This window comes from Aquarana catesbeiana, linkage group LG02 (assembly GCF_042186555.1).
Source record: "Aquarana catesbeiana isolate 2022-GZ linkage group LG02, ASM4218655v1, whole genome shotgun sequence".
Taxonomy (NCBI): domain Eukaryota; kingdom Metazoa; phylum Chordata; class Amphibia; order Anura; family Ranidae; genus Aquarana; species Aquarana catesbeiana.
Genome location: NC_133325.1, coordinates 322830310 through 322852924, shown reverse-complemented (window position 1 = coordinate 322852924; position 22615 = coordinate 322830310). Strand labels below are relative to the sequence as shown.

The following is a 22615-nucleotide window of genomic DNA, read 5'->3' as shown; positions in this document are numbered from 1 at the left end:
CCAGGCCCAAATGACCTTGAAACACTTTTTAGCTACTCATTTTTAAAAGCCTTTAACTCCATACCGAATTTCCCACATCTTCCCACCTTGTTATTTTACAGCCCTGCCAAAGCCAAGAAAAAACATACACTAGCTTCAAATTATAGGCTCATTTTACTCCTCAATGTAGACATCAAGCTGTATGTCAATATTTTGGTGAATTGCTACCCTCCCTGATCACTCCAGTGCAGGTTGGATTTGTCCCAAGGAATGAAGTATGGGGTGGTACCCTGAAAGCTTTAAACATCCATTGTTGAGCATCTAAACATCAAAAAGCAAGATTCTTTATATCAATGGATGCCAAAGATGCCTTTGATAGAGTGATGTATGATCATATAAAAGCAGTCCTTACTCCAATAGGTATGAGAAACATCCTGGCCATCAGAATTCTAGCTCTTTAATCCAAACCCTGCACCATGGTAAAGGTAAACGGGCACCACTTCAATGCTTTCACAACACAAAATGGAACCTGGTAAGGTTGGCTATTATCTACAGTAATATTTATACTCAATCTGAAGCCCCTTTTTTAGACGCCTTAATGTGGACTCTGATATCAAGAGCTTAAAGGATAAGTTCGCGTTTGGGAACATGTTACATGCTCCACCCATTTTTAGGGTGGAACATGTAACACATTCCCACTACTGCAGCCACTCCAAGATCCACTGCTTCTAGTGAGAGCAAGCAGGGGTTTTTCTCCCCAATCTCGCTGTCACAATTTAATAAAAAACGAATCAGTGCAGGGCTTCGCCTGCCCGGCCGTGTAATTCATTCACAGAGGTCTGTGAATGGGAGAACTGCAACTACCGACAGCCTTTGTGGCTGTCGGCTTGTAATGCTCAATTAATTACTAGGGCTCTGTTGAGTGTGCTAGGTAGTTTATTGTCTCTTCCTGTCAGAGTGTAACTGCCTGCTTATCTGAGGTATGAGCAGACAGTTTACACAGACCCTCTTCAGGAGTTCTATATGGCACCTGCGATCTCCTGCAAAATGTGCGTTTATTATTAATCTTACAAAGGTGATCTTATCCTTTATTTATAGCAGGTAGAGAATATAAGCTAGACTAACTATGTCTTATTGTTCAAGGAATCACATCTCATGCATCCCAAGTTATTACAAGCATTAAAAGAGTTCCCTCAGCTCTCCAATCTGAAAATAGATTATCCCAAATGTTTTGCCTTGAACATAACCCTACCCTTAACACCTTAACAATGGTGCAACAGTGTGAACAAAATTTATTTTGTGTGGAAAGCAGATGCAATTACATATTTGGGCGTATAGCTTCCTTCAAAATTAGCAGAAATGTATGCTTGCAACTATACCACGCTAATTTAGGAAATTCTTCAAGATTTGGACAACATTACATCTCTCTTGGTTCAATAGAGTGGCTGAATTGAAGATAAATACAATACCAATGTTCCTGCATGTTTTTAAACCCTACCGATACTTTTACCAATAGATTTTTTCCTTCAATGCATGGAACCTTTCTGCTTTTATCTGTAATAACCCCACTACTAAAATTATCCTCACAAACCAAACACTACCTAGAGGGAGGCATAGGTCTCCCAGTTCTAAAAAAAAATGCTTTTGGGCCTGCCAACTCATACAGGTAGTTCATTGGAATATTTACTTAACACATAAAAATTGGGTAGGTTTAGACTATGTGGTGGCATAGCAACCATTGGACTCCCTGCTGTGAATGACCCACAAACATGTTAAAAAAGCAAACTTTAACCATTTGCCTATAGATACTATGCTGGCAACCTTTTCTGCAGCTTGCGAATCCCTCTCTGTATCATAATTACCCTCTTGCATCTCTAGCTTGACCTTAAACTTTCAATAAAAAAAAACAATGCCTCCACTCCCAACTCCAAATCTACCAATTCTTTCAAAAATACAGCATTAATGGAAATATGTGCAAAGACCCACTTCCAATGTGGTTGTACCTGCAAATCTGACTTTTCTTGAACAACCCCTTGATATGGCATTGTTACACATGATCACCTACACCACTAGAATCAATATGCACATAAGAAACTCCCTAAAGATGTTTAATATCCATTGTATACTCCAGCTTGTTTTTGGCCCATCCTACCCAATATGAGTTTAACCTGCAAGGCTTGGGAGGTGGATCTAGCTCTTAATCTATAGGAGGACGAGGAAAAAAAATCAACACTACTCTTAATAAATGGTCCTTAAAAATCTCAATTCAGAAGACTTCTTGCATATTGTGTTCCAGACAGTACAAGACCCTGTCGCTTGTACACATGTTTTTACCCTCAATACCCAACAAATGTCGGAGTTGTAAGAAAGATGTGGGTACTTTACTGCACATACAGTATCTCACAAAAGTGAGTACACCCCTCACATTTTTGTAAATATTTTATTATATATTTTCATGTGACAACACTGAAGAAATGACACTTTGCTACAATGTAAAGTAGTGAGTGTACAGCTTGCATAACAGTGTAAATTTGCTGTCCCCTCAAAATAACTCAACACACAGCCATTAATGTCTAAACTGCTGGCAACAAAAGTGAGTACACCCCTAAGTGAAAATGTCCAAATTGGGTCCAACTAGCTATTTTCCCTCCCCAATGTCATGTGATTCGTTAGTGTTACAAGGTCTCAGGTGTGAATGGGGAGGAGGTGTGTTAAATTTGGTGTTATCGCTTTGACTCTCTCATACTGGTCACTGGAAGTTCAACATGGCACCTCATGGCAAAGAACTTTCTGAGGATCTGAAAAAAAGAATTGTTGCTCTACATAAAGATGGCCTAGGCTATAAGAAGATTGCCAAGACCCTGAAACTGAGCTGCAGCACGTTGGCCAAGACTATACAGCAGTTTAACAGGACGGGTTCCACTCAGAACAGGCCTCGCCATGGTTGACCAAAGAAGTAGAATGCACGTGCTCAGTGTCATATCCAGAGGTTGTCTTTGGGAAATAGACGTATGAGTGCTGCCAGCATTGCTGCAGAGGTTGAAGGGGTGGGGTGATCAGCCTGTCAGTGCTCAGACCATACACTGCACACTGCATAAAATTAGTCTGCATGGCTGTCGATCCAGAAGAAAGCCTCTTCGCACAAGAAAGCCTGCAAACAGTTTGCTGAAGACAAGCAGACTAAGGACATGGATTACTGGAACCATGCCCTGTGGTCGGATGAGACCAAGATAAACTTATTTGGTTCAGATGGTGTCAAGCGTGTGTGGCAGCAACTGGGTGAGGAGTACAAAAACAAGTGTGTCTTGCCTACAGTCAAACATGGTGGTGGAAGTGTCATGGTCTGGGGCTGCATATGTGCTGCCGGCACTGGGGAGCTACAGTTCATTGAAGGAACCATGAATGCCAACATGTACTGTGACATACTGAAGCAGAGCATGATCCCCTCCCTTCAAAGACTGGGCCACAGGGCAGTATGCCAACATGATAATGACCCCAAACACACCTCCAAGACAACCACTGCCTTGCTAAAGAAGCTGATGATAAAGGTGATGGACTAGCCAAGCATGTCTTCAGACCTGAATCCTATTGAGCATCTGTGGGGCATCCTTAAACGGAAGGTGGAGGAGCGCAAGGTCTCTAACATCCACCAGCTCCGTGATGTTGTCATGGAGGAGTGGAAAAGGACTCCAGTGGCAACCTGTGAAGCTCTGGTGAACTCCATGCCCAAGAGAGTTAAGGCAGTGCTGGAAAATAATGGTGGCCACACAAAATATTGAGACTTTGGGCCCAATTTGGACAATTTCACTTAGGGGTGTACTCACTTTTGTTGCCAGCGGTTTAGACATTAATGGCTGTGTGTTGAGTTAATTTGAGGGGACAGCAAATTTACACTGTTATACAAGCTGTACACTCACTACTTTACATTGTAGCAAAGTGTAATTTCTTCAGTGTTGTCACATGAAAAGATATAATAAAATATTTACAAAAACGTGAGGGGTGTACTGACTTTTGTGAGATACTGTATGGTGGTAGTGACCTTTCTTACCTCTTTCTTTACAAAAGTCCACCAAACTGTTGCTGCCATATATGGCAACTTATTGTACATGCCAGCCCAATAACTTTTACACCACTCTTCCATACCATGCAAGTATTATGTAAAATCTTGGACTATGCACATGGCCAATGCAGCTAGACAGTGTATTACTATTCACTGGTGGTCACATCAACCTGTTAGCCTGAAGGTAGTGGTTCACTAGAATAAACAAAACCAATGAAATAGAAAAACTTATAGCACAAGATAAATTAGATAAATACTACCAAACATGGGTCTGCTGCATACGTCACAGTATCACTGTCACTTATAAACATATAATGGCTTCTAAACTATGATACACAAACTGAGCTGCTATTTAAAATGCATTGGGATCCCTTATTCTTGAGCACAGCATAACTGTCATGTGGGCTAACTCCTTGTACTCTTAGTCAGCTCAAGGGAAGTCCTTATTTTCCTCTTCCCCTCTCGTTAACGCTGACCTTTGCCAGAATATCTAGCCTTGATTGCTTTGTACAAATGCAAATGCACTCCTATCCCCTTTCTTTCCCTGCCCCATCAATCTTTACCTTCTTTATTGGCACCTTTTTAATCACACCCCTTTTTAGCACCATCTCCTTGAATAAACCCTCATAACTCAATACACCAGGATTCCCAAAATCTCATGATTCATCTGGTATGGACAGTGGAATGATTTAGTGGATACCTATTGGGCTCACTTCATTACCCTCTCATCAAATCTTCAATTACCTTCTCATATTCACACAAACACATACAGAATCTCCATAATGCTCATTTAAATCCCACATTTATGTTCCTGTAGAACTAGATAATTGACATTACCAGACATAATACCTGATCTTGTGTCTTTTATGTTAGTGAACATATGTTGTTTTAACTTTATGACAAGCCAGGAACCCTTCTATTCTCTTCTTACCTTTATTTTTTTACTTCCGCCTTCCCTTTTTCCATAATGTGTTCTCTTAACTTTTCAAAATCTTCAAAATAAATTACTGTGAAAAAAAAAACCTTACAGATGTTCTAATTCTTCTTCTCTCTATCCATAACAAAAAAGTGTTTTGGCTATACTTATACTTTAATACTTACATTGCAGCTATGCTCCGAATAGCATATATAAATGACATGCCTATTTTATGAAATCTCCAAGTTTTTAATAAAAGTATTATCTATCATCTTTATCATTGACATTATAAAGCTTTAGAAAACAGGAATTATGTCTCTAATCTTTTCTTGTGGTTACAGAATGCTAACTGCCATCTTTCTAGAACTACTATAAGCAATGAAATAAAGAACAATGATGCTACACAATTCCATGTATTCTAATGCCATAGCTGGTAGTAAGTGAATTTCTCCTTTCCTGATCAAGGTCATTTCTGATTTTTAATCCTCTGTGTCTGATCTAATCGGTATTCAATGTGTTCACGTCTTTTTTTTTCACCAGAAATCATCAAACTCTGGAATTTTCTGAGATGGGAGGCTATATCACTGGTTTTCTCAAGTAACGTAATATTGTTTGCAGATAATGAAAAATAAAAACATGTACCTAAATATACGTATAAGCCTATATACTGTATTGTATTTAGTGTATGTGTGCGGATTGTAAGGATGGATGATTGTATGAATTTGGCACTTTTGCAAACATGGCACTGTTGCAAAAACTTTTATTAGAAACTGGGTCAGCCAGGCATTGCAAAGATTAATTGATGCATGAAGCCTTGTTTTCTGCCGACAGGCAAATAGAATTTAATTTAGGGGACCAGTTCAGGGATGGACGGAACAGTTGTTTGACCCCATTCCACATGTCATTTGATATCTTGATATATAGAGTACCATTGTGATATGTACAGTACTCTGCAAAAGTTTTTGTCAAGTGTAAAGAAATGCTGTAAAGTAAGAATGCATTCAAAAATATATATTTTAATTGTTTATTTTTAATAATTTGTCAGGGATTTTATAGAATGATGTATGATTAACCAATTATTCCAAGCAGGTGCTTGTCATGACTGGTGCGCAGTCATCTTAGAACAGGAAGTGGCCATCCCCAAACTGTTCCCACAAAGTTGGGAGCACGAAATTATCCAAAACGGCTTGGTATGCAGGTGCCTTAAGAGTTTCCTTCACTTGAACTAAGGGGCCAAGCCCAACCCCTGAAATACAACCCCACACCATAATTTTCCCTCCACCAAATGATTTGGACCAGTGCATAAAGCAGGGTCAATAAAGACATGGATGAGAGAGTAGGGGGTGGAGGAATTTGACTAGCCTGCACAGAGTCCTGACCTCAACTCAATAGAACACCTTTGGGATGAATTAGAGTAGAGACTGTGAGCCAGGCCTTCTCGTCCACATGAGTGCCTGACCTCACAAATGTGCTGGAAGAATGGTCGAACATTCCCATAGACACACTCCTAAACATTGTGGACAGCCTTCCCAGAACAGTTAAAGCTGTTATAGCTGCAAAGGGTGGGCCAACTCAATATTGAACCCTATGGACTAAGACTGGGATGCCATTAAAGTTCATGTGCGTGTAAAGGCAGGTGTCCCAATACTTTTGACAACATAGTCTATTTATAAAAATACATATGTTGGGGCAAATTATATTTTTAAGCACAAGAATTGTCATTGGGGGAGAATGTTATATTGATTTGGTTTTAGCACTTAGAGGAGCGCTGCACTGTTTTGTTGTTTATTATTACACATTTCACAAGCCTTGCTCCTTAACTACAGAGGCGCTGAACAGAGGGGTTTTAGGATGCAGAGTCAGTGTAGGAATCACTGACTGCAGGCAGCAAGGTAGCATGGGATATGTAGTACTTAGAGATGAGACCGAGGTTCGAGTCGAACGTAAGTTCGACTCGAACAACGGGTGTTTATTTGTTCCAAAACAAACCGAACATATGGGGCGTTCGTGGCAAATTAGAGCGCTCCATAATGCACTGCGCGATCGAGACCTGACCTGCATGCTTTGGCCAATCACAGCGCGCTCTGCTGAGAGAGCCATAATTGGCCAAAGGCAGGGGGACTAAGTCCACGCTCCCACACTTTATAAGGCTGGTTACAAAGCGGCCGTGTATAGTATGTGGACGGAGATAGATTGAGCTAGATTAGGCAGGCAGGTTAGTTAGTGGCAGTTTATTTGATAGATATATATATATATATATATATATATATATACAGTGGGGACGGAAAGTATTCAGACCCCCTTACATTTTTCACTCTTTGTTATATTGTAGCCATTTGCTAAAATCATTTAAGTTCATTCTTTTCCTCATTAATGTACACACAGCACCCCATATTGACAGAAAAACACAGAATTGTTGACATTTTTTCAGATTTATTAAAAAAGAAAAACTGAAATATCACATGGTCCTAAGTATTCAGACCCTTTGCTGTGACACTCATATATTTAACTCAGGTGCTGTCCATTTCTTCTGATCACCCTTCAGATGGTTCTACACCTTCATTTGAGTCCAGCTGTGTTTGATTATACTGATTGGACTTGATTAGGAAAGCCACACACTTGTCTATATAAGACCTTACAGCTCACAGTGCATGTCAGAGCAAATGAAAATCATGAGTTCAAAGGAACCGCCTGAAGAGCTCATAGACAGAATTGTGGCAAGGCACAGATCTGGCCAAGGTTACAAAAAAATTTCTGTTGCACTTAAGGTTCCTAAGAGCACAGTGGCCTCCATTATTCTTAAATGGAAGACGTTTGGGACGACCAGAACCCTTCCTAGAGCTGGCCGTCTGGCCAATCTGAGCTATCGGGGGAGAAGAGCCTTGGTGAGAGAGGTAAAGAAGAACCCAAAGATCACTGTGGCTGAGCTCCAGAGATGCAGTCGGGAGATGGGAGAAAGTTGTAGAAAGTCAACCATCACTGCAGTCCTCTACCAGTCGGGGCTTTATGGCAGAGTGGCCCAACGGAAGCCTCTTCTCAGTGCAAGACACATGAAAGCCTGCATGGAGTTTGCTAAAAAAACACCTGAAGGACTCCAGGATGGTGAGAAATAAGATTCTCTGGTCTGATGAAACCAAGATAGAACTTTTTGGCCTTAATTCTAAGCGGTATGCATAGAGAAAGCCAGGCACTGCTCATCACCTGTCCGAGGGGAACCCCCCTCCTTAATCGTACCAGACCACATGCCCTCAACATGATGAGGACAAGGGCCTCATCCCCACAACCCTTGCCCGGTGGTTATGGGTTTCTGCGGGCGGTGGGATTATCGGAATCTGGAAGCCCCCTTTAACAAGGGAGCCCCCAGATCCCACCCTATGTGAATGAGTATGGAGTAAAAAAAGTGTCTCGCGATGTCCATCCATCTTCAATCTCAGCGTCGACGGTCCTGAGGTAAAAAAAAACAGAAAAAACTCCACCTCCATGGGAGGTGTCCCGCCGACAGCAGTTATACAGCCAAGGGCAGGGCCACCCGGTGATGTAACCGGGTGACCCCGCCCCTTCTGACGTCATGTGACATCAGAGGGGGCGGGGTCACCCATTTACGTCTCCGGGTGGCGCCGCTCTTGGCTATATAACAGCTGTCACCGCAAAAAGGCTGCAGTCGGCGGGGTGACTCCAATGGAGGCAGAGTTTTAACGTTTTTTTTTTTTTCGGGACTTTCGGCGTTGTGATTGCCGATGGATTAACATCGCGGGACACTTTTTTTTGTAATAAAGGAATTGTCAAAAACTGTGCTATCATTTTTACTTTTTTGACACTTTTTTGGGTGAATGGGTAGGGGTACAATGTACCCCTACCCATTCACATAGGGGGGGGGGCCCCCTTGTTAAAAGAGGCTTCCAGATTCCGATAAGGCCACCGCCTGCAGACCCCCACAACCACCAGGCAAGGGTTGTGGGGATGAGGCCCTTGTCCCATCAACATTAAAATAATAAAAATAGCTAACAACAATGTTGTCACTAGATGGACTGATATAAAATGATACCCATACGAGGGATAAAATGTAGTGAATACTTTACTAACATGTTTTGAGGGTTTTCCTCTTCATCAGAGCCTTGGGCTGTGTGTTATAATAGAGAGATAACTGGATGGGTGGTATAACTCTAGTTGAGTGGTGTAACCATATGAGTGGAATATCCTTCACTGTTGGGATTCATCCTTCCACATCGCAGTATTCTCAGCACCATGAGGGGATATGCAGTTGTCTGTAGTATGTTTTTATTGGTCATGAAGACCTAGTAATCAGTTCAGGTGTCTCAGCACTCAGCGTCATTAGCGCAGACCAAGGTTCTGATGAAGAGGAAAACCCTCGAAACGTGTTAACCAAGTTTTCACTTCATTTTATCCCTTGTATGGGTATCATTTTATGTCAGTCCATCTAGTGACAACATTGTCGTTAACTATTTTAATTATTACATTAATTTTGAATACCTAGTATCTACCCCATATTAACTCATTTGTTTATTATAATAAACTCTTTATTATGATTCATGCATCAGGCCACGCGCCTTCCTTTCGTTTTTGTACATTTCTTTTGGTGGTATTTGATCACCTCTGCGGTTTTTATTTTTTGCACTATAAACAAAAAAAACCTGACAATTTTGAAAAAAAAAAAACAATATTTTTTACCTTTTGCTAAAATAAATATCCAAAAAATAAATGAAAAAAAAACAAAACAAATTTCTTCCTCAGTTTAGGCCAATATGTATTCTACATATTTTTGGTAAAAAAAATCGCAATAAGCATATATTGATTGATTTGCGCAAAAGTTATAGCATCTACAAAATAGGGGATAGATTTATGGCATTTTTATTATAAATTTTTTGTTTAGTAGTAATGGCAGTGATCGTCGATTTTTAGCGGGACTGTGACATTACAGTGGACAGATCGGACACTTTTGACACTTTTTTGGGACCATTGACATTTTACAGCGATCAGAGCTAAAAATAGCCACAGATTACTGTATAAATATCATTAGCAGGGAAGGGGTTAACACTAGAGGGGTGATCAAGGGGTTAAATGTGTGTCCTAGGGAGTGTTTCTAAATGTGGGGGGGATGGGACTGCCTGGAGGAGGAGACCGATCGCTGTTCATAAGCAGTAAGAACAGCAGATCTGTCTCCTCTCTCCTGACAGAACAGAGATCTGTCTATTTATTACATTGACAGATCTCAGTTCTGTCTTTCTCAGGAGTGATCGCGGGTGCCTGGCAGACAGAGCGCCCCCTAGTGCTCTTAAAGTGGCTGACGTACAGCTATGGCGATTCGCCTAAGGGAGCCAACCTGCCGTAGTATAACTGCGGTGGCTGGTCCTTAACTGGTAAAGGGTAACTCCACTTTCATGGGAAAAAAATAGCATATAAAAAATAAATATATAGCATATACAATTGTTACACAAGTCATATTGTAATTGAATGGTATTAAAATTTACCCTTCCTTTTCATTTTGCAGCTGCTGTAATTTTCTGTAAATGCAATGCAATATGACTGTGTACAGTGAACCTCGCACTATGAATAGTTACATAGTTACATAGCAGGTGAGGTTGAAAAATGACACAAGTCCATCAAGTCCAACCTATGTGTGATTATGTGTCAGTATTACATTGTATATCCCTGTATGTTGCGGTCATTCAGGTGATTATCTAATAGTTTCTTGAAGCTATCGATGCTCCCCGCTGAGACCACGGCCTGTGGAAGGGAATTTCGGCATCCTTGCCACTCTTACAGTAAAGAACCCTCTACGTAGTTTAAGGTTAAACCTCTTTTCTTCTAATTTTAATGAGTGGCCACGAGTCTTGTTAAACTCTCTTCTGCGAAAAGGACCCCCATCCTTTTCCATCCTAGATTCCCCCAGAGGTTCTCCCCCCCAGTGTATAGATTGCATTCATATTTTTGCCACCCAAATGCATTATTTTACTATTTTCTACATTGAACCTCATTTGCCATGTAGTTGCCCACCCCATTAATTTGTTCAGATCTTTTTGCAAGGTTTCCACATCCTGCGGAGAAGTTATTGCCCTGCTTAACCTAGTATCGTCTGCAAATACAGAGATTGAACTGTTTATCCCATCCTCCAGGTCATTTATGAACAAATTAAATAGGATTGGTCCCAGCACAGAACCCTGGGGAACCCCACTACCCACCCCTGACCATTCCGAGTACTCCCCATTTATCACCACCCTCCGAACTCGCCCTTGTAGCCAGTTTTCAATCCATGTACTCACCCTATGGTCCATGCCAACGGACCTTATTTTGTACAGTAAACGTTTATGGGGAACTGTGTCAAATGCTTTTGCAAAATCCAGATACACCACGTTTACGGGCCTTCCTTTATCTAGATGGCAACTCACCTCCTCATACAAGGTTAGTAGATTGGTTTGGCAAGAACGATTCTTCATGAATCCATGCTGATTACTGCTAATACCGTTCTCATTACTAAAATCTTGTACATAGTACAAGTGAATAAGTAATGAAAAAATAGTTAAGTGAAAAAAATCCTTTTGTATATATAAGCTGCTCCCCTCAAAGTGTAGGCAAGGCTAACTGAAATTATCAGTGACAGTGGTAGGGGGCGTTAGTAAGTTAATTTGTGCAACTAACAATCAATTACTATTCAACATTGACACCTATATAACAGGATAAAGTGCTCCGTGCTAGATAATTTAAGTTTTACATTTTATAAACAGACATATTAAAACATGACTAAATCAATCCATTTATAAGTCCATATGTTTTTTATCTGTGATGTTTTCCAATACTCAACACCATCACCATAAGCTGATAACTGAACAGTTGCACCCGATGTGTGTGGTTGAATTTCCTACTCACCAGAAGGACATGACCTCTTTAACTAAAAAAAAAGGTCAGAATAGGCTTTGTTTGTGGGTCTTTTAAGCTTGCTTGAGTAATGGCGGGAGATGAATCATGTTATCCTTCCAAATAACAACCTCCTCTCCACCAGGTTATCCCATTAAAAATAAGATAGAGAGGGCTCCATAGTGTAAAACCATTTATTTTAAAATAACATACATAGAAAAATGCCAAATGGCTGCTTACTTTTAAAAGTGCCTTTTCCCTGCACTGAGGACACTGACATGTAGTACTATTGGCAGTACTATTGGCAGGAATGTACCGCCGCTCTGCTCTCGTAGGCCGGCGTGCATTCCACCACCGTAGTACAGTAACTGGAAGTTTGGGACCCGGAAGTGACGTGACCAGAATGCGCCTCGGCGTACGTTTCGTTTTACGACGTCATCAGGCTTCCTGATGACGTCGTAAGACGAAACGTAAATCGAGGCGCATTCCGGCTATATAGGTGTTATATAGGTGTCAATGTTGAATATTAATTGAATGCAATATGGCTACCTGGAAGTGTTCTGTACACAGATTGTGTCCTGAACGCCCCCAGAAACATCATCATTTCCTGCTTGTGTGATTGACTCACTGATTTTCCAAGAAGTCTACACTAAGATTCAGGTCAGATTTATGGCATCCCCTGCAACAAAAATGTCATTTTTGGTAAGATAATCCCAACAGGAAATCACGTCTAAAGGGATGCAGGCCCTGCAGTTTTCTTCATTTGAGCTCTACAGCTGCAGTAGCTGGTTGATAATTATGAAACCACTCCCATTAGGGTCACAGAGGAACAAACAGTGATCTCTTCAGAATAACAAAAGTAAAAGTTAGGAATCTGCAGCAAAGTGTGTTAAAATCCTTGCAATGTACATAGATCACCCAGAGGTGAATGTTTTTTTCTAAAAAAAAAAGTGGAGTTATGCTTCATTTTTGGAAGACAACAAAATGTGTTTGGCCGTTTAACAGTTCCATGGGTTTGTGTCCCACTGATGACTTCAATCAGGCATTAAGCAGGAACATAGAACAGTAATAATCAAGCATATATTAGAATAGGTAGACAGAGCTCAAATAAATGTTAGATCAACGATGGTAGCAATTAAGGATGAACTAATGTATCTGGGTTCAATTATCAGGGTGTAAGCAAAAGTGCATTGGGAGCTTGGCACTGCCATGGAGGACATATACCAATGCAAAAAACAACATTTTTAAAATGCTGTTCTGTGGGGAGAGGGCCTTTCTTTTAATGCAACTTCAAAGGTGACATGGAAAAACACAAATCCTTTGTGTGGGAGATGCCATCAAAAGCTGCATATGGTGTTGCGGAACAGTATGATTCTTTACTTTGACATTATTAAATACATAGGCAGCAGCACCCCAATTTGATTCATTATAGAAAAGGCTTTTTTAGGTAGTTTTGGCTGTGACATCTGAATTTTTATCAAGCAGTAATAGGGCTGAATTGGAAGTAGCACCTGCAACAGATCTGAAAGCTATGGTAAAGTATACGCTTAAAAAATTAAGCTAAAGCCCTCAACTTCGTACCAATGGGCCAGTGGCCACACGGTTCATAGTATAGTTTGTAAGCTTCATTTTCAAAAAAGCAGCACAGTGTATTGTCTTAAAATGTTACTAAAAGGTTACTAAAATGTTACAAAACCAGTTCAAAACTGCAACCATACATTCCAGAGATAGAGCAGTTTTTTATCTGAAATAAAAATTAGAGGGCTTTATTTCAGAGACAATAGCCACACATCTAGCATAGTGGCTGAAGGGTATGTAAGCAGCTTGATTGAGCAGCAATGTAAAATGGAGATGCAAGGCAGTTTTTATCATGAAATAAAATAAGCAGCTTGATTAGACCACAGTAAAGTAGGTTTTATCATTAAATTAAAATTAGGGAGTATTCATACTAAATCAATCGAAGCTCACAAATTATCTAAAACAAGAGACAGTATGACACCAATGTTGCAAGGATGTATATCTCTGTTTATGTGATATTGTATGACATATATGTCTATTGTACAATTTTTTTATCTCAATTTTTCTATCTCAATAAAATAAGATTGAATTAAAATTAGGGAGTATTATTTAGAGACAAAAGCCACAAATATTGTATAGTGACTGCACAGTATGTAAGTAGGTTTATTAGGTCACATTGTAAGCAGAAGGGGTGAGGCAAGTTTTTTCAGGAAGCAAAAATGAGAGTGAATGACTTCAGAGGTAATAACCACAAATATTGTACAGTTGCTGCATAGTATGTAAGCAGCTTTATTAAGCCAAAATGTAAGAAGGAGAGATGAGGCAGTTTTTATCAGGAAATAAAAATTGGAGTGTATTTTTTCAGAGACAATAGCCACAAATTTGGTGGATAGTATGTAAGCAGCTTGATTAGACCACAATGAACGAGGAAGAAACAAGGCAGTTTTTATCTATTTTTTTTTCAAAAAACTTTGGAGTGTATTTTTCCAGGAGACAATAGCCATAAATATTGCTTGAGAACTGGAATAAACTGCTAACTAGAAGACTCAAAGTATGATTTATCTTGCAACAAACATTTCAAATGCCAGATCACCATAATGGCTATCGAGGCTGGTAATGGTAGCAGGCAGCAGAGGTTGCTTGAGGTGGTAATGGTAGCAAGAGTGGGTAATTAAGGCAGACCAAAAAATATGGCCGGAGCAGGTAATGATGGTAGGCCAGCAGAAGTGGCAGAAGCTGGTAATGGTGGCAGACCAGGAGAAGTGGCAACAGCTGGTAATGGTGGCAGCGGCAGCCCAGCAGAGGTGGCAGGAGCTGTTAATGATGGCAGGCCAGCGGAGAGTGCAGGAGTTGGTAAGGGTGGTAGGCCAGGAGAGGTAACAGGAGTGCACAGCAGAACTTCCAAAGACAGGGTACTGTTCAGCATGCAGGATCTCTAGGAACAGGTGAGCAGTGGATCTTCCAGGAACAGGGTACTGCTCAGCATGCAGCATTTTTAGGGACAGATGAGATAAGTGCACAGCAGGATTTCCAAGGACAGGATATATCTCAGCATGCATGATTTCTAGGAATGGGCAAGCAGAGGGCACAGCGGAACTTCCAGGGACAGGGTACTGCTCAGCATGGAGGATTTATAGGGACATATAAGCAGAGTGCACATAGGGACTCCCAATGTAAAATAGTGAACCGTTCACAGTCATTACAAGGTAGGAGCAGTTCACATGTTAGCAGGATTACCAGGTGACAGATCAGCTTTACGGCTGATCTGTGACAACTGGAAATGGTAGTAGCAGCAGGCCATCAGAGGTAGCAGGGACAGATAATGGAGGCAAGCCAGGAGAGGAGCTGTTAATGGTAGCAGGTCAGAAAAGGTGGCAAAAGCTAGTAATGATTGCAGTCCAGGAGAGGAGGCAGGAGCTGGTAATGTTGGCAGGCCTGCGGAGATGGCCAGAGCTGGTAGTGAAGACATGCCAGCAGAGACGGCAGGAGTTGGTAATGGTGGCAAGCTAAGAAAGGTGGCTGGAGCTGGTAATGGTAGCAGTGGCAGGCCAGGAGGGGTGGCAAGAGCTGTTAACGGTAGCAGTGGTAGGCTGGAAGAAGTGGCAGGAGTCGGTAATGGTGTCGGGCCAGCAGAGGTGTCAGAAGCTGGTAATGGTAGCAAGCCAGGAAAGGTGGCAAAAGCTAGTAACAGTGACAGGCCAACAGAGATGGTAATGAGCAGCAGCAGTACAGAAACTAGTAAGGGTGGCAAGCACTGGTAATGGAGGCAGCCACAGACCAGGAGAAGTGTCAGATGATGGTAAATGTGGTAGTGGCAGGTCTGGTGAGGTGACAAAACCTGGTAATGGTAGGAAGTCCAGAATGGTCCAGAGAAAGCAGAGAAGGAGAAATGGTGAGAGCTGTTAATGTTGGCAGGGGACAGGAACAGGAAGGGTGGCAGGAGCTAGTAATGGTGGCAGGCCAAGACAGGTAGCAGGAGACAAAAATGATGGCAACAGCAGGACAGGAGGGATGGCAGGGACTGGTAATGGTTCCAGCAGCCATCCATGAGAAGTGGCAGGACCTGGTAATAGCGGCAGGCTGCTGGAAATGAAATACCAATTTTTTTTGGGTGGGGGGGGACGGATTACAAGGAAAAATTGGATCAGTAGCATCAGCTGCAGGGATTTTTAAAATCATTGCTGATCCAGGACTGGTTTATTTTTATGAAAGTGAGCAGGTCCACAATGTCAGGGCCCAGTTGTATTCGTTTCTCTGTCACAAAACTGCCTGCTGCACTGAAGGCTAGGGCAGCTACATGAGTCCTGATCCCCAATAGTCTGCAATCATATGGTTAATGTGCTGCCTGCAGCCAGGCCTGTTCACTGAGCTTGGAAAAGTGATTTAAAAGCATCACCGAGACAGCCACCACCACCGTTGCTCTTCCTTTTAGCTATCTGCTAAAAATTGGAGGCATGTTGAGCATGAGAGGAGATTCTGCCACTTGAGGTTCTTTTGCAGAGCCTCTTCTAAGGGGCACCGTTTTTTCTGGGATGGTAGGATGAGATCTGCAGTTTTTACCCTTGTATCCTATACTCTGGGATTTCCAAAAAAGTGGCCACCCAGTAATGGTCCCTCTCATTCATGGCACAGGCATTTCAGTTTGAATGAGCCCTTTTGTCACAAATTACATGCAGCAAATGACCCCAAGTCCTCTGTGTTGCTGAATACAACAATGCACAAAAATCTTACTCGACCCATGTATAACTCTGAGGGTATGAGAGGAGAAAAACTGTAAGGCAGCCCATACATTAGTGAGTTTTTTTAATTCAACCAGCAGGTTGAAAGAAAAAAACTGACCCGATTCCCCCATACATTCAAGGTGGATGGGGGAATCCTCCCCCTGAGCTATAGTACTCTGACATCGAAAAAACTTCTCTGCCATTGGAATACAGTGATCAACACTGCAGTCTATAGCCTGTGGCACTGACTGAGCGGTGAAAATCTGACAGGGTGGTTGTACAGAAGTCGATTAGTAGATCAACTTCTGTACAACCGCCATGCACTTACATGGATAGAAATACGGCCTGCTGAACCAGATGGGTTTTGATCTATGTATGGGCAGCTTAAAGTGATTGTAAAGCTGATCTAAAAAAAAAACAAATAACAAAATGCAATTGCACAGAGCGACCACAAACTTCCTCTTTTTGGGTCACCCGCCAGCGCTCCTGGCCCCTCTCCTCTGTCCAGTGCTCCCATGGGAACCTGTGTCCATTGACACAGACAGTGGGACTCGACCCCGCCCCCTCATCACTGGTTTGGATTGACAGCACTGGGAGCCAGCGGCTCCCAGTGCCCTAGAAAAGCCAGCGAGACCTGGAAGTGACCTGGAAGTGAGGGGAGAGAAGAGCTGCAGACATGCACGGCGCTCATCGAATAAGGGCTCAGGTAAGTAAAAAGGGGGGGTGAGGGGGGATGCTGACACCTAAACATTTTTTACCTTAATGCAAGGAATGCATAAAGGTAAAAAATTTTTAGTCTTTACAACCACTTTAAGCCTGCCCCATTTCTTCCTTCTTCTGACTGCCAGCACCCCAGCATTTCTTGTACTTCTCCGCTGCCTCTTGCTGCCTCTGCCTCACAGGGATGGATGCAGTAGATAAATAATCCTGTTGGCCCTGAAACAGCAGAAAATACTCCTCTTTCTCCTGGTGCTGTGCCTCCACTGCCCGGTCTATTACACCAATCAGTGTGTGTTCCAGCAGGAACACCTGAGGGATCATGTCACTAATGCCCGCCTCCTCACAGCTCGCCATTCTGGTTGCCTCTTTGAATGGTGACAGTTGGCAAGATGTTGCCACTGATGTGGTGAAAAGAACCCCAGATCCCCAGAGCCTATCTATGTCCCATACTCGCACAGATAGTCATTGATGGCCTGTAGCTGCTGGTCCATCTGTTGCAGCATGGCCATTGTTGAGTTCCAGTGCATGGGCGTAAAACATCAGGCTGTTGGCAGGCAGCTTGTGTTGTCACTGCATTTCAACCAGGTGATTGCCTAAAGTAGCCAGGGTTCTCTTATTTGCTGCAAGGCATCCTGGAAGCCAAGGTAACTAGCAAGGAACCACTGCACTACTAGTTTCAGAACATGTACTCATTCTTAGTAGCAAACTGGTAGAGTCAATACAGAGGCAGGAAATCAGAGCTGGCTGCAAAAAAATCAAATATCAAAAGACCACCCAGGTCATTACCAGGATAACAGACCAAATATACTGTGCTGAAGATAACGGAGAACAAACAAGAGAATGGGAACACTATGACTAACCCAGACACAAACTAGGATCATACATCACATCACTAGGACTAGGATGTGCCTATGGTAGGCTATGCCTACCATAGGCACAGGATGTAAGGACGTGTAAAGATTTCAGTACCACACTAAATACACACTTTTCAGACAAAAATACACAGTAAAAGTAACAATTTTTTTAGGCAGCATCCTAATCTACCCTGCTTAGACAAGGCACAATAAAGAGAGGGTGTATAATCAGAACAAAGTCAGATACATGTAAACTAGACATAAGAAAAAGCCACAAGGAGATACAGGCTAGCAGAGAGGTAGAAAAAATGCACTGAAATTATTGGATTGCAGGTTGAATCCAGCCAGAATATGTGCAGCTTTTCTAGTACCAACTATAGAGCACATCTCAAACTGCTATCCTTCTTTAAAATGTTTCTAGTGTATGTTCCTGATTTTCTGTCTCTTCTTATCCTTCGTTTTACCCAGCAACCCACAAATCTGTAGTATGCTTTAGCAACACAAGTGATAATATAGTAAGTTCATATTAGTATAGTAACTCAAATTTTACTACCTTGCTGCTTCAGGTCTGTAAATTTTATTGCATATTTCCATGAGGATGTCATTTACAACATTCATAACACCCAATTGCTAAGCATTCCTGCCCAAACATGTTACCCAGGAAATCACAAGTGCATTGCTTGTGTGATTTTGCCTTCAGCTGAGTTTTTTCCACCTGCAAAATGTACTCTTTAGCATATTTTTCTATGTATATGAGTAGCTATTTGTATTTAGATACTGATAATATAAAATGGTAACACTTCAAGATACAACACAGGGAATCTTCTATTTACAAAGAAAAACAGCAACACACAGAGTATTTTAGACAATGTCTCTTTGTCAATGCTTTTACGATAGTGAATATTACAATATTTGTTACTTAGTATGAACCTCTACACAGCCTATCTCAACCTTTTTCCCCCGGAGAAACTCTTGAAATCATTTTCAGGTCTCAGGGAACCATTGCTAAAACCAAAACATTGGGAGGCAATGTTAAATATATTCCTTACATTTGTGGCCAGTGGGAGGAATGCCCCCCATACAGTGGTGGTCAGAATACGCTCCTTACAGACAGCTAAAATAATTATTGGTGTCATGCAGCTGGCTTTGCCAAGTGGAGTTGGACCTGGAAATACTATATGCAGGTATCATAAAATAGGAGGTCAGTCACAGCTGGAGGAACCCCTAAAAACCTCTGGAGAAACCCTAGGGTTCCACAGAACCCTGGTTGCTAGTAGCTCAGTAAAGGTAGGAAGATCACTAGTATGATATCTTTGAAGGGCTCCCAGGATTCTGTTTATTCATAGATTACCTGGTGAGCACCAAACTGGTTCACATCTAACGTGTATGTCTTTTATTTAGGTGTTGATATTCATTTTTCATTTGACAAACTGATTGAACTTATAATTAAACTGAAATATTGGTTCTGGGTAGGTCCAGGTAGGGGGAATCTCTCCTTGAGTTCTTACATCTTTTCTGAAAGGCCAACAGTTATTTGGTTATTCCACGGCTCTGACACAGTCACTTATTTTTTTTGCTTGGCTTTCACCTGTGTGAGAAGTCAGTCTACCAACTCCAGCCAAATTCTCCATAACACATATGGAAATGCAGCTTTGGGAGCATGACAGACTGAAACAGCCTGCAGTTGAGCAAGCCAATAATGATCACAGAGCTATAAGAAGATATTAAATTACTTCAGCTTTTGTTTTCAGGCCCAACTAAAACTATGAACGTACTTAGCCTTAACCAGTTCCCACCCAGACCAATTCTGACATTTCTCTCTTACATATAAAAATCAGTATTCTTTTGCTAGAAAATTACTCAGAACCCCCAAACATTATATATGTGTTTTTTTTTACCAGGGACCTTAGAGAACAAAATGGTGGTCACTGCAATTTGTTATGTAACATGGTATTTATGCAGCGGTTTTTCAAATGCAATTTTTTTGGGAAAAAATACGCTTTAATGAATTTTAATGCAAATTTTGGTAAAATATAAAAGATTATGTTACACTGAGTAAATAGATGCCTAACATGTCACGCTTTAAAATTGTGCAGGCTCGTGGAATGGTGCCAAACTACGGTACATAAAAATCTTCATAGGTGAGAGTTTAAAAATTACCTTCCTTACCAGTTTAGAGTTACAGAGGAGGTCTAGCTCCAGAATGATTGCTCTCACTATAACGTTTGTGGGGATACCTCACATGTGTGGTGCGAACACCGTTTACATATGCGGGCATGGCCTATCTATGCATTCGCTTCTGTGTGCAAACACAAAGGGACAGAGGCACTTTAAAAAAATAATGTATTATTATTTATTTTAGTTTTTTTAGTTTTACACTGTCCGCTTATTTTTTTAAATCACTTTTATTCCTATTACAAGAAAAGTAAACATCCCTTGTGATAAAAATAAGGCATGATGGGTCCTTTTTATGGAGACATCTGGGGCCTATAAGACCCCAGATATCTCCTCTACCCTGGAAAGCATGAGATAAAAAAACAAACAAACATTGATTTCTGATTTTTAGGAAAAAAACTGGCAGTGTGTACATCTGCCAGAGCCGGAAGTGGCGTCATGCCATCGCTTCCGGCCTCCCAGGTTCATCGAGATGGCAGGGGACCATTTGGTCCTCGGCTAGCTCTATGGTACCCCCCCTCATCGCTGCCATCGAATCTCGGGCTCTCTGATCACATGGGAGAGCATGGAGAGGTGTCGATGGGTGACGGGACGGGGGAACATCACCTCCCGCTGCCTGAAAAAGCAATCCAATGGCTAATCAGCCAGTAGGATGGCTTTTACACTAGCGGGAATCACTGGCTGAAAAGAAAGCTGCAAGCATCATCCAGATATTGCCACTTCAAGTCCATGACGTCATATGACGTCATGGGGGTGGGAAGTGGTTAATGGATGGCTGTATTGTAAAACAAATAAAAAAAAAATATTTTTTGAGAATCACCAAGTGTATATGAATATAACCCCTTTTTCTGCCTTACAGTGCTTGAACAATGTAAACACTTATTTGTTTACCTGCAAGCATGTTTTCAACTGGCAATAATCTACATTTGGTTTGGCATTTTGGATAGGAGTAATATATGCACTAAATCAATAGATTGAGGCCACCATAGCCAAGGGGGCACGGAAAAGGCTTTTTGAACAAGAGAGCTAATAGCAGGCATTCTGTAGTAGGCAGTTGTTTTCTTTCTTTACCCACCTTCACAGCATAATGTTTACCACTATTTTACAGGTAACCATTAAAGAGAATCTGTCACAAAGCAAAATTACTATGTGAAAAAACTTACTGTATAATAGAAGCAGCTACTCCCTGACTCATGTGAAACATTCCAGTTCTGATTTATTCAGAGGAAACTTGTTCAGTTTGAGATTTTAGAGGAAGTCAATGTCTTGGTCCATGAGTTTTGGAATGCTACTTTCCATCTTTTTCTCAAACAGGTATTTAAACTACCTTTAAAATTAATTTGGGGTTCGGTGTACAAGGAAAAAAGAAATAATAGCAGAACATATACAATCTAGATTGAACCATTCAGACCGTAATGTTATTAAACAATTCTATATTTTTCGGAAGTCCAAAGGATCCCCTTCATCGCTCCAGATGCTCTGATGGCACTCTCATTTAAACATACCAGACCAGGTATATCTCCAAAATTAGATCAGTTTGAGCCCTGACTAATAAAGCAAAAACATACACAAGAGGGCACAAACGCCTAGTGCATTAACCACCAAAATCATTTATTGGAAGCACATAACAGTGTTATACTCACAAAGTAGGAATAAAAATCAAGCTTGTCATATAAAATGCTCCAGCTGGTGAGGTGGGTGACTCTTTGGTCAGATACACCATCCACTGAAAAAAAAACACACACAGAGTTAGGCAGTATTTTTTATCCTTGGTGTGTGAACTGTCAAATAGAGTCTCACTACTCGGTGGGGCTGAGCTCTGAGGAAGGAGTTCTGTCTCCCGAAACACGTAAGCTTTTCCAGAGTGTGGCCATAGAGTCACCCGCCTCACTAGCTGGAGCGTTTTATATGACAAGCTTGATTTTATTCCTACTTTGTGAGTATAACACTGTTATGTGCTTTCAATAAATGATGTGGTGGTAATGCACTAGGCATTTGGCCTTCTTGTGTATGATTTTGCAGTGTTTGGAGGACTGCCCAGTCTGAGGAGAGCTGCAAAGCTGAAACCATTGCCTCCCATAGTCCTGTTGTTTGGGGAAGTCCTGGGATTTAGCGCTGGATGGTGTTTTTGGTTTGTCTGGCTGATAAAGCATGAGTGGTGCCCAGTGCTCTACAGGTGTAAAGAAGGGGTCTTTCAGTTTAATTAAGGTAAAATCCAGATACTAGTGGTGTCTGCCCTTGAGCAAGACATTTAGAAAACAAATGCAGCCACCATATCTATGAAGTGATAAGCTGCAAT

At 41.4% G+C, this 22615-nt stretch overlaps 1 protein-coding gene across 2 annotated transcripts in view; it reads right to left on the bottom strand.

Annotated features, from left to right (window-relative positions):
- ECRG4 (ECRG4 augurin precursor) overlaps positions 1-22615 on the bottom strand; it is a 46841-nt gene that overhangs the window by 20984 nt on the left and 3242 nt on the right. Inside the window, exon 1 of one of the 2 annotated variants that reach the window (XM_073614789.1) lies at positions 18695-18747. The exons of the other annotated variant lie outside the window; for it this stretch is intronic. Coding sequence (XP_073470890.1) covers positions 18695-18735 — 41 coding nt within the window. The 5' untranslated portion in view covers positions 18736-18747. Of the gene's footprint in view, positions 1-18694; positions 18748-22615 lie in introns of those variants that run through there. 2 annotated transcript variants of the gene reach the window in all.